The following is a 13,589-nucleotide window of genomic DNA, read 5'->3' on the forward strand; positions in this document are numbered from 1 at the left end:
TTTTTTTCCTTTTGTTTTCAGCCGCGGGCAGTGTTTCTAATGTTACAGTGTATTGAGCTGCCTGCAGATACTGCTATTTTACACTGGATATGGGATTACAAGAGATTTTAATCTTTTAAAAAAAACACACACACTGATTTTGTGTGTGAGAAGGATATATACCGTTTCCTGGAGATGTTTGAAAGTCCTGGTGCTGCTGTTGCCTGGGTAACCCTTTGCACCATGATAATGTCCTTTTTCTAACAGAGGATTGAAGGTTATCCACGTCACAGTCTTCTGTTCCCTCCTACCTGTGAATAATAGCTTCTCTATTTTTGATATCTCATCCAGCAAGATGCAGTGCAACACTGTCAGTGAAGACATGTACTCAAAATGAAAAGCCATCTGTACAACTCGATTACTTGGCTCTTTTCATTTTCATTTTTCCTTTTTAACACTTTTTTAAATAAAAAAAGCTACAGAGGAAAAAAAGAAGGAAAAATCAAATCTTTTGAGTCACAATTTCTTTGGGGTTTTTTTGGTTCATGACTCCTGTCTTATTTAGCTGACATGTTGTTGCACACCAAAATGCTTTTTGTGTATCTAAGCCAGTGAGCGTGTCAGAGTCGGTCAGCTTCAGCAGTGTGCTTCCTCAGAAGTACTTCAAACAGACTGGAATTCATTGATTAGAATAATGGCTTATATGCTTACTATATGCTTATAGTATTAAATACAAAAGGGCACGATAAAAGCTGTGGTTTTAGGCTCAGCTGACCCTTAACCTTTTTATAAAAAATATCCCTGTATCTTTTTATTTATATCAATCATGACTCCAGGTGCTGAAACATGCAAAGCTGAATCTAGTTTGATGAAATGCCATGGGAAAAACCCTTATATTATCTCTTTCAAAATAAATGCTTGGCAGTAATTTGCTGATGGCAAATATTTGATGTCAAGGAGCAGCACAAAGCATTGAATTGGCATGAATGATATCTAATACCCGCTGCAGGAAATGTCCCTGTAGGTATTGGCAGCACTAAATTTCTATTTTACAGTGCACCTGTTACAACAGTTTCTTTAAAAAAAACAACAACCCAAAACTATGGTCTGTTCTGTACAATAACTTTCCAATATAATACTGTATTCTCAGCCGACAGCATTTATGATGTTAAAATAATTTTCTTCCTATAATTTCCATAAGCAGTGAAATATAGTTGCTTGTACTAGCCTGTGTACCCTGGATTCAGTTTATTCTTGTTCTTGAACATAACAAGATATTTATTGCTTTGTAAAAAAAAAAAAAAAAAAATCTTTGGGAATGCCATGACATTAAACATTTTAATAGCTATCCTGAAAGTGAACATTGGCCAGTTCTGATTAATCCCCTTTGGAGTCTCAGTCACTGTGAGCCATTTAAATCTTTTTAAATGTTCAGAACTTGTGCACAAATGTCAAAATCTAAACACAAATTAACTGAACTAAACAATCACAAATCTTCTAAATTAATGATTTCAACTCATACATTTACATTATGATGAAGAAAAAAATAGTCTTATACTGTAGAAATGTAATGTGTGTTACTATTTGTTTTTCATCAAATGCATCAGCCTTGTATTCACAAAGATGTCCTTGTACAGAAAGTATTTTCACGGCTATTTATTACAGTGTGAATCGCTCACCAGGGCCAAAATATTGCAGTGCGCTGTTAATGTACAGTAATGGCTGCAGTGCAAATGATATACAAGCTCATAATTCCACATTTAATTCTGGTTTAATGAGTTGAAGTGTGTAGCGCGAAGGGAAGGTCCTTCAATCAAGTGGTGTGGGTGGTCCTGCAGATGTAAAGGATTTACACAGGTTCTAATGCCATTTTAACCATGTGATTGAAAAATATCTATGTGGCCTTAAACATAGCATTTTGAATTTCATAGTAGATATAAAACCAGTCATTACAAGGTTATTCATTCTGAATTTACTGTAGGTGTGCATAACTAGGCACGATATGTGAAATGGGGAAAATTTGCCAACAATTTTTTTTCAGACTCTAGTCATCCTGTGTAAGTATAAATTTGTCCCACGAGGAACCAACCGAACCTGTCTTATGTAAGCCTCAGGTTAAACAAATGACAAGCCCTTAAATATGTGATTCATATGACTGACTAGAGTTACAGCACAGGCTCAACTTGGAGTCACGCCTGAGCTGCTTCAGCTGCAGTGTTGTGCTGCCGTTCCCCAGACTCTTCTTTGGGAGGCTGAAATAAGTGGTGGTACAGGCAGAAGTTCAAAGGTTATTTGAGAGAATTAACCTGCAAAGCCACAGTGTGCAGTTAGCCTGTGTTCCTTTACTACATCAGCTCTGGTAAGCAGCTACTTTCTGCAGTACTCTGTGAACCCGCCTTCGAATGTAAGCCATATTTTACTCCTTGTAAGCTAAATTTTGCTTTGTAACTTCTTGTGCAAACAGTAAGTGTTGGTGTTGATTGATGGATTTCAAGAAACTGTAAAATGTGGCCTCCTTTGTACTGATGTTATAATTTGCCGCAGCTATTCAGTGCCAGTAGGTTCTTGCTATTTGTGGATTTCACTGATGCTAAGAATGAGTTCTTTTGTTGTGATTACTCAGACGCACACAACCACACATTAAAAGACATGCAGAGCAGAAACACACACAGAATCTTCCCTCTCCTCTCTGATGCTTGTTCGACTCGTCTCACTCTCGCTGGTGCATGTGCTTCCTCCCCCTCACGCCCACATTGCTACTCTCTGCTGATCATAAGCGTCATGATCATAAGTAGAAGGATGTGCATGTATCTTGTATGACATAATACAAACATCTATTTCCATGTGTGGTTTCCCACTATCCACTGGCTGCGCCCTATTTCTAAATCCTTCCTGTGTCATCTTCAAATCATTTGTCTTTAAAGCTTAAAGACCTCCTTTTTAAAAGCTAGAATGACTAGTAAGGGCTTTAACAGTGTGATAAAGTCAGCAGCGTATGTCCTGACATTTCCGGGCCATTCCAGCTCTCCAACAAGACCAACGTTAAGGTGTTGCGTTCTCTGCCCTTCTAAGCTTTATTTAGGTAACACCTGGGGCGATAAATCAGGAATATATTTTGTGTTGGATATTCTGTCTCACAGGCTCTCCTGCGCTCCGTTCTTTAGTTTGCTCTTATAGTTCCCGAGACACCTGGGGCTGAAGCTGCTTTGTTGCCGTATTCCATTATGAATGAAGGCAGTTTTGGGGCCCACCCATTCATCTCTGCTGCAGCTGGAGAAGCTGAGCTGTCAGCCTCGCTCTCTTGCACACACTGCCTTCATGAACCAGATGTGTAAATCCCACACAAACTGTGTGATATTAAATGACAGAGGGGGGGTAGTGCATGTTTGCATCCCATACATTTGCAGGTGAGCGTCCGCATTTGTCAGTTAGGCCAGACACTGACCTTGGAGCCTTCTCCTTGTCTGTTTGGTTTATAGTACCTTGCGGCGTGCTTCTGGTAATTTCTTTGTCCAACCACACGTGCGCGCACACACAAACACACACACACACACACACACACGTTCATCTACACAAAAAGGTCTACCTGCCCTTGAGACCACAGGCCTAGTCAGATTCACTCTGAGTGTACCTGCTATTACCCAGTGGAATGATCTTATATCACTGACAAACACATTGTTGACTGCATCAACTGTGCTGTTCAAACTTTCACACCACATAGAAACTAAGCAAGTGTTTAGGGTGACGCTCACTGGATGGCGGCTTCCTTCTTCTGTTGTTATTTAACACAAAGCAAGGATGGACAGATGACAATGACTTGTTGCCAGATACCTTGTTTAGAAATGGCTTTTCCACATCAGAGCTTCGGCAAATGAATGTTATCTGGAACGCACAGACTTCTTCAGCCGCTTAAATGGAAACATCCCAAAGAAAATGGAAAGTGTTTACATTTGAAACCCATGGCTCACACTTCATAGTGTGCAAAAGGACGCAAATAAATCACAATAAGCTTAGTGTCAGAGAGAATGATAAAGACAAGTCGAGTATTAAAAACTCAAAGGAGCTATTGTTTGTCAGTTTGCTTTAACTTCATTAAGAGGTCAGCTGGTATTTTAATACTGCGTTAGTCATGCTGTGTTGTCTTTAATTAAGTACAGATGGACAAATTAAAATAGTTTGGATGTGATTGGTCCTTATCTTAAAACTGTACTGTGATTCTACCACCAGGCATCATTGGCCCTTTGGCTACATGAGGGGGTTAAAATGGACCAGAATGATGTTCCAGCACCTTCAATTTATGAGTGATGAAATCTGATAGGGAGGTTACTGTTGAACGAGTTAATGTTTTGCATTTGCATGGCGATACTTGCTCAGTAATAAGAAAATAAAGACACCCTCATTAGGGATGCAACGATACCAATTTTTTCAAACCGATACGATACCGATACTTGGATCTGAGTACTTGCTGATACAGAGTACAAAAACCGATACTTCTACCACACACACACACACACACACACACACACACACACACACACACACACACACACACACACACACACACACACACACACACACACACACACACAAATGCAATGAATTGGAAGACAGGTTTTATTTTATTCTCTGCCGATAATAAATAATATCTTAATAAAAATGACCACAAAAAAATTTCAAGTGAAAAATAAGCACTTCTGTTAAATTATTGCAGAGTCTCCACATTGTAATTTAACAAAATATCACTGAACTATTGGCACTGTCTCGAGCTTTCGGAATAATAAATAAACACTTCTGTTTGGAATAAAATAAATACAAATTAGGTTTGAGAATAAAATAAACTTTTCAATTGTTGCAGAGTGTCCATATTGTAAACAAGCAAACAAAATAACGAAAGTATTTGGCATTGACGAACGAACTCCCCATCTGCCCGTGGATCATCAGTCCACTTTGCCGTTAAACCAAGGACTGACATCGCGCACACACTGCTTGTCTTTACCTCTTTAGAAAGTTTTGGCACCATTATCTCCCTGATGTGTGGGCGGCTGGGAATTTCATATCGCAGCTTGAGTATGCTGAGAAGAATCCTATGTTTTCCACGACTGGCATTGGCTGGTCATCCAGAGCGATAAAATGAGTCAGAGCCTCTGTTATTTTAACTGCCCGTGGATTTTCTCTTGACATTTTTCATCGCTTTTCCAAAACCTGAGTTAAAGTTGGCTGTTCCGGTCCACACTGCTGACATTTTGTTTAGCCTAGCTACAGCAGCCTCCAGTTTCTCTTTTTTTTATCTGGAGCTGCCAGTCTGACTCGTCTAACCCTGTGCCTGTTTAGTGCGGGATGTCCCCCTAGTGGCCAATCTAAAAAAACTACAACAAAAATGAAAAGCCACCCTCTGATTAATGAAATAAGTTAGTATCGGTTCATGGTATCGGTTAACTTTTACGAGTATGAGTACACACACATTTTACAGTATCGGCCCCGATACCAGTATCGGTTTCGGTGCATCCCTAACCCTCATCCATATCCCTTTTCTTTTCTCGTCCCTGTGAGGCGTTCATGGCGCAAATGGAAAGTTGCAAAGTTTTTAAGTCAAATCTTGGAGCTAAATGTAATGTGTTGCTGAAGTTATGTTTTTGTGTAAAGTCTTGCAAACTAAATTGAAGCCTACCGGTACTAATTTTGTTTTAGTCAAATTTTGCATGAAAAGAATTGTTGGCTTACTAAGCAGTTTAGTAGAGGTTAGTGGTTTGCATCACAGTTTGGACTTGTACACATCAGGCACGGTGTTCATGGCCAGCGTTAAGTTACATCAGTTTATATTGATGTCGATTCAATTCAGTCACTGAATTCCGACTTTATACTAGCTTCACGGTGTCTAGGAAAGCTGGTTATAAAATTTGTGAAATATCTGCTTACATCGTGTTGAATTCGCTGTGCTGAACCCAAAAAGAGCAGTGAATACAGGCAACACAGGCCAGCTGATTGTATCCTCATAAAAATAATTATGGGAATTATTTCTAGGTTATTATTTTCTTTATGCTATAACACTGCACCCAATCTTAGGGCTCCCCCAACCGCCAAATCTCACTTTAACTTAAACCCCCGGCTACATCACCCACTCCTAAATGTTCCCATGTCTGTGATGGGATTTCTTGAGTCATTAGTATCCTCTCTTCTTTCCTGGATACAGTGACCGTCTATCCTTCAGCATCTTCCTGTTGCTGTGTATCATTACAGATCATCCAGGGAACCCCTGTAACTCAATCAATTCTCCTTAGCTATAAACTACTTTCACCATCCAGCGGTCGCTCAGCAGCCCCTACCTCACTTTACCCTGCATGTGCAAGTACTGGGTTACAGGGTGTGCTTAATGTGTTGGAAATTTCATTTAAGCTTCCTCCTCTCGTCTCCTATCTCGCTCACTTCATCTTTCCTTTCGGTGCCCAGTTATTACTTGTAGCCAGCGCAACCCACCACCGCCCTCCATCCTCCCTAAGGCTGGCTGGCTTTCTCTCGCTGGTGCTGGATAACTAGAGAGGCTCACTGAACCACGCAGGAGAGGAAGACACGGGAACGAGGAGAGATGGGACAGATCAGATTGATTCCTTTACATTGTACAAAATATTGTAGTGCAGAGTCATTAAAAATGTGCACATGTGGATTGCACGCTGACAGCAGAATTGCAAACGAATGCAGAGAGACAACAGACTCTGCATGTCAGTCTCTTTATGTACCCAGTTTACTATATTAAATAGCTGTGTGCAAATGAGGACTGGAGGATATTATAGCTCACTAGGAATAAATAGCATACACAAGTTATCCCCAAAGAGTCTTTGAGCATCCTTTGGGCACATTTTGTTAGGACACCAGTCTGCTTGTGTTGTTGTTACTGTAATTGTCCTGTTTGTTAAAGCCATGGGGAAGGGCCATTGTTTACTAAAAGCTATACGTGACATGTCACTGAGTACTAAATGGGTAATTTGCAGGTTGTATGTAAGGAAGTGATTTTTTTTTTTAAAATAGACTATTAGATCAGTTGGTTGTTTTGTAAAGTATCAGGTACGAGTCTGAATCATTTTTTCTATGCCAGTATTATGAAATGTTTCCATACAGGTTGTGTTTTGTGTGTATTTCTAGTAGTAGTATTTCTAGTTGTTGAGGTGTATTGGCTCTTAGGTAGACTGTTTTGAAAGCACAACGTCTGATGCGTCCTTTGAAGAACACAATCAAAGTGTTGCCTTTGCAAAAAATGTTTGAGGAATGAAATTGTTGGGATGGAGCCAATGACTGTGCAGACATATTTTGCAGCATATTGCGATGGTTTTCAGTCTAAAAGCTATTTGTGCTTGGATGTGCATACACGTTCTCTTTTTTTGCCCCTACAGAACATACCCACACACTTATTTCACTGCACAGTCTTACAATGAGGCTCACTTAACTGAGCATCTGCGGTATCTTAATGGTTAGCTACTCTGAACTGTGAGACACGCGAGCCTTCTGGATGCTTGCTGATGAGCCGATCCCAGTAATTATAGAACTGGAGTTGCTGGGAATCACCTCAGTTCATGCATGGGGGAATGCGCAGAGGTGACAGATTTCTGGAGTCTCGCCCTGGATCAGAATTCATGTAAACACTCCGGTGGGAGTTGCTGCAGATCAGGCAGCACTCAGGTGTCATAGCACGGGAGACTGACAACATGCAAAGCTAATAATAACTCCAGTTTCGACTGTTGTGACTGGAGTTACCTGCAGAAACGGAGAGCTGAGCTGCTCGCCAGAGTTTAGGTTTGATGTGCACATCTGTGATCAGTGCAGGTTGGTCCCTCAGCAGCTCCAAGCTCATAACACACCGTGCCATAAATCAATCAGTAAATCAATACGCAGCAGCCGCTGAGTTTCACGCTGGGACAAAATGTGTGAAGCAAGTCTCGAATGTGTCACATATGATGTGGTGCAGAGATGCTATTTTATATCTAAAATCGCTCCCCAAAAAAAGAGCACTGAGCCTATGGTTTGAACTCTAAATACATCTATTCGTTTTTAGCAGCGTCTTATGCTAGTCTCGTGCTACTGCTGGCCAATACTGCTGTGTTTTGTTTTTGTTTTTAAAAAAAGGAGATCCATAAAATCTATAAGTACTTACCTTGTTTTTCATTATTAGGGAAGACATCATTTCTCCATTGATATATTGGATATTTTAATGCAACAGCTCTCACCCTAATTGAGACAAAATATAGTGTTTAGTATCGTTTCACAGCATAAGCAAGTCAGAGCTACATACGCCTCATTGTAGTTTGGAGTGAATGGTTGAAAATCTGCTTTTCTGCTCGCTGGGTAACAAGATGCACTTCCTTTTTTTCTGTTTTTTTTTGTCACAGTGAAATTGCTGCCTTGTAAGCAGAAAATAGGCCTTTCCTCTCACTTGTTTGTAGCTTGTTGTGTTTTATCTACGAGTAAAAGTGTTGGGATTTAACCAGCTTGGGGACGTTTGTGTCAGCAGACAAAGTGATGTGTTTTGAGTGTGCGTGCCTCCTCGGTTTGTCGTAGGTAGTATCTAGAGAGAGCAGCTGTCGTCCTCAGTGGCAATCTAATCAACAGAAATAGATGGACCCCCCCCTCGACCCACCCCTTCCCTTTCTGTGGGTGGCAGGCCGGGTAGTGCAGAGAGGTCACAGCAACCTCATTGAGAAACGCCTCATATATCGTGCCGCATTAATGAGAAGAAACATTTGTCATAGTTTCAGTTGCAGTAATATCTGTCTGTGGAAATTAATATGGTGTGGTTTTGGCCTTACATTGGGGCTATCATTGTTTTTTTTGGATTTGTGTCCTCTTTTATATTGATTTATGTGCAGCACGTCTGAAACCTTGGTGGGTTAATGAGTCATCTGGCCCCAAACAAATAGAAGGGAGTTAATTGTTCAAGCAATAGCCTGCACTTTGTTTCCCGCAGCTGATTTTTGGCGAGGGCTGGACTTGTTATTTTGTTTAGTATTTTGTTTGAGTGTCAATATACAGTGTAATTCTTGCAAAAAAAAAAGAAGGTCGGGGGATTGAGCAATATAAGCGTATTATTCTGTAACTGTATTACTGCAGTTTGAATTCGCTGCCAGGATGAGTCAGTTTGGTTGCTTGGCAGAGAACTTGCTTCATTGAAAATCCCACATCACAGCACCAACAGTTCAACAAATACGCTTCCTCCTCCACACTAACAGACCAGAGGAGACTCTCTTGGCAGTTCATGGACACTTTTTATAGGCACTGGAGTCATGAATATAGGCTCCTCCTATGAGTTAATGTGGTGTGCCTGACCTGTCACAGATAAGGAAGAGGCAATAATCCCTCTGCAGCATGCTATCTTGGTACCAAGGTCCATTCCTATCTTCATGTTGAGGACACTGTGTTTGCAGCTGTGATATTGCTCTTTGCTAAATGTTTTTAGTGGTCGTTCCTACAAGTGTGACCACTTGCAGACATTGGGCTCCTAAGTGGTAATAATACTCAGTTGCGATTTATGTTGAAAAGACTTGTGTCAAACACGGTTATGAACAGTGGAGAGTTTCTTTCATTAACTGTCCTCCGCAGCCCTTTCTATAATTAAATCTGCTTGTTTACTGCCGTAGAAGCTGAGAGCTGGAGGGGAGAAAAAAAAATGGGATCGGTGCTGGTTATCATAGCAGCTTGGCAAGGATGCGTTATGCTTGAGCTTGACTAGTCCTGATACTCTGCAAGTGTGTGCAAGCTGACTTTTTCGTTCTTCTTTCATAGGATGTATTCATCGAAGAGACACTACAGATTTAATTTCCTAAAGTTTTCCTTGTGTAACGATATATGATGCACAACTGTACGTATGTCATTAAAGAATTACTGCAATACAGAGGTGTCTAGGTATTGCAGTATTAGGGAAGTAGATTACTGTGGGTAAGGTGTTGATGAGTTAATGTTGCATTTACTGGGCTGTTGGTTGGCAGATTGGTTAGTTGTGTCAGCGCACACTGCCAGGTACACGGGTGTTCCCTGTGTGCAGCTGGCATGCTGTCCTTCTGACTCTGTGTGTTTCCTTCCTCTGTCCAGAAACACACAGGTTGGGTAAAATGCGCTGTGATTATTGTGTGAATGTGATGGCTGTGTTTTAAGGTGTCACCTGTCCTACAAAATCCTTAGAAATGGTCGAATTTTGTGCGGCTCCGAGCAAGAGTGCGTTAAGAGGTTAAGGGATGTGAGAATACTGATGCCACTCTCAGGTGGTAAACAACATTATGTCGTTTTCACACTTTGGTTTGTGTACAATTGTCAGATGCTAGTGGGCGGATTTTGTTAGCTTTAGTGAGAGCCAGGTTCCCATATAGTTACAGAAGAACTGCAAGTTTTGGCTCTTTGTAACAGATCAGGTGTTTAAGGTAAAGACATTAGAAGCACTCATTGACATTTTTTATTTTGGTTTTTAGCATGCACTTTTTTTCATTTTCAGTACAGTTTAGCACATCATCTTTGGTTCCTATTTTATTTTGAACGGCTCTACATTTCAAACGTAACGGTGACAGTGGGTGCATTTCACACCTGACCTTTTTCTGTTGTTACTGCTTAGTGTGGAAGTCTTAGAGCTGGTTGGAGCTGCCAATATGTAACGCGTCCGCATCTGTGGGTAAAAAAACGCGTAGTTAATATTTGTTGTGGGCAAAGTCGGTGCACTCTCAGTGTTTTTGTACAATTTTATCTCCACCTAATCGTTCCTTAGTGCTGCGAGGCACAAAATATCGGAGTGCGCATTTTGAAGGTGAAAGTATTTTAGTCATTGCAGTCTACTGTGACTCTTTCATACACTTGCCCACACACACACTTCTGCTGCTATTTTCTGCTTTCCAAAAACGTCCTCACACTCCTGTTTAGTAACTCACAAAGCTAAGATATGTATTTGTGTGTATACAGTGTAGTGTATACAGTAATGTGGAGAGAAAATACGTGTTCTCAGCACTCCTCCTGCAGTTTTGTGGTAACTTTTTGCCTCAAGTTGAAGTAATCGTTTCCTATATATGTTTATCAGTCACGTCGTTGTTGTGGCCCATTCTTCTCTACAGCGTTGCTTCATTTCATTGAGCTCTCTTGAAGTCCCAACACAGCATTTCAACCAGTTTCAGCTGGCCATTGTAACACCTTGAGTCTTTTCTCTTTCAGTCATTCTGTTTTCGATCTGCTGGGGATCATTGTCCTTATTTCAAACATACTTTAGCTGTCAGACAGATGGCCTCAATTTTCACTATAGAATATAGAGGAGCTTTGAGCTGTCGAGCAGTCCTGTGACTGCAAAACAAGCCCAAATCATCACGCGTCCACCACACTTAGTATGTGTGAGGCTTTTGTGTTGAAATGCTGTTTCGTTTTCACTCATCATGGTGCTGTGCGTTGTCCAAACATCTCCTCTTTTGCCTCGTCTGTCTGAAGGACATCGTTCCAGACGTTTTGTGGTTTGTTCAGATGTAACTTTGCAAAAATAAGCTGTGCCGCCATGTTCATTTTAGAGGAAAGAGGCATTCTTTTGGCAACATGTTCTGTTTTTTCTAATTGTACTGTCATGAGCTTTAAGATTTAACATGCTAACTGAAGCCTGTAGACTCTGACATGTAGCTCCTAGGTTTATTTTTATTTTTTACAATTTATAAAGCATTACATGATCTGACCTTGGGGTAAATTTGCTGGGATGTCCCCCTTTTGGGAAGATTTTGGCATCGTGTAACACACACTTGAATGCTACAGACTAGCAAACTGCTAAAATGTCTCATGTTCTCACTTGCTAATGATGAGTTACCCATGCAAAGCATGAAACATAAAATAACTGCCAGAAAATTCAAATGACTTCATTTGTATAGTTTTTGCTACAGCCAGCATTTTCCCAAATATGGTACACTTGGGGTTACAGGTTTAATCAGTTGCATTAGATTATTAGCACCTGGGTGCTACTTACCCTCTTAATTGGAGAAGCAGTAAGATTGTGCTTCTTTTTTGACTTGCCTGTGTTTACCAATATGTGCACTGAAAACCTGCCTTTTCCCTCCCAACCATCGCACAGAGATCACATTCCCAAATATCAAATCTAGCGTATTTTACACTTTTCCTCAAATATAATAATAGTCAACTTGTGCACAACCTAAGAAGTAGAAAACTAACTCGCTGCTAATGCTGGTTTAGATTTGGTAAGCGCGTTTACCTCTAGGTGTCAGCTACAGCAGCAGAGACTTTCTCACACACATGCAGTCTATATGCATACAGTAAGTGCAACACAGAGTTTCACATCATGTTTCTTGCACACGTAACCGCCTCATTTCACCGTGTGTTTGAATGTTTGCCACAAAGAGGAAATATCCCCCACATTTCAACGAGCAGAAAATAAAACCTGCTCCTTCAAAACCTCATTGTAGCTCACAGTAATGCACTACTGATCACGACGGTGGATGTTTTCGTGGGGGGTTGGATTTTGATCATCCCCGCTCTGATGATGATGTCTCCTATTTTGACATTTGTGTCTGTTTGTGGCTTTTCTTCAGCAGGACGTACTGTCTGCTCCTTTCCCCCATCAGACTGTCAGGAGAGCACATGGCCTACGGTCAGCAACCCACTCCACACTCTTCACCCAGCCTACCAATGCCCTGTCTCCACAGGTTAGTGTGTCCGCGTGCATGTGCATCTGTATTATAAAGGAAATGAAAACAATAGATTGTCTTATTGATTGCTGGGCCACTTGGCCTCAAGAGGAAATCCATAGTTAGTTGTGTCTGGCTCATTGATGTGGGCAGCCTTTGACAGCAGCTGGGTTTAGCGTTGTCAGCACTTCCTGACACCTTCATCACCTATTGCACTTGTCATTTGTAAAGGTCGGTCAGGGAATGGTTGTATCATTATGCAACTGAGACCTCAGATTGTTGTAGGTATTGAATCGATATTGGCTGGCTGAATATTGCCAGTCATTGTAACTTGCGTCACCCAACCTTGAGAAACTACTAGCTCTCCTTTAGTAAAACTTTAATATCAGCTCTTAGTTTAGTTTCTAGTGATCATGTAAATGCTGATAGAATAAAATCTTGTGCTAAACACCTGATTTAGCACAGCATCCTTTTTTTTTAGTCTAGATCGACATGCATGATAATTACTGTTCCCATCAAGTCTCAGTCGTTCACTGCTCATTACTCTCTGGATTAGGAGTTATCAGTTCTTTCATTTTACCTGCGTCTCCTTGATGTCAAGACTAAACAACCCTCTTCATCTTTCAAAGGCTTCTCCATTAAAAAGTTGTTATTTTGGGAGAAGCCTTTGAAGGCTGATTAGATCATTGGACATCAGGTTTTCTAAAAACGGTCACCAAAAAAAAATATTCAAATGGTTTCACCAGTGGAAGCCCACCATTCAAAACAACCTCCCCACAGTGGTTTTTACCCTCTGATTCAGTGTTGTTGACAGCAGCAGCGTGAGCTGCCGCACGAAGCCGGTTTTCCTATCAAACCTTATTACGCCCTGCATATCATTATCCTGACAAGTATGCATTTAGATTATAAACAGCACCGAGACTTTTCCAAATGGGGAGTGCCACATCAAAGAGGAGAACGGGCAAACAATGT

General features: G+C 40.9%; 1 protein-coding gene across 2 annotated transcripts in view; it reads left to right on the forward strand.

Annotated features, from left to right (window-relative positions):
- The window catches only part of mcu (mitochondrial calcium uniporter), an 80,768-nt gene that overhangs the window by 13,448 nt on the left and 53,731 nt on the right, over nt 1-13,589 (forward strand). Inside the window, exon 2 of one of the 2 annotated variants that reach the window (XM_005915416.2) lies at nt 12,522-12,635. In XM_005915416.2, coding sequence (XP_005915478.1) covers nt 12,522-12,635 — 114 coding nt within the window. The remainder of the gene's footprint in view (nt 1-12,521; nt 12,636-13,589) is intronic. The other variant, XM_005915417.2, reaches the window with a different exon arrangement.

The sequence above is a fragment of the Haplochromis burtoni genome, unplaced genomic scaffold (genome assembly GCF_018398535.1).
Source record: "Haplochromis burtoni strain Fernald_Lab_line unplaced genomic scaffold, NCSU_Asbu1 Contig_12, whole genome shotgun sequence".
In the NCBI taxonomy this organism is placed as follows: domain Eukaryota; kingdom Metazoa; phylum Chordata; class Actinopteri; order Cichliformes; family Cichlidae; genus Haplochromis; species Haplochromis burtoni.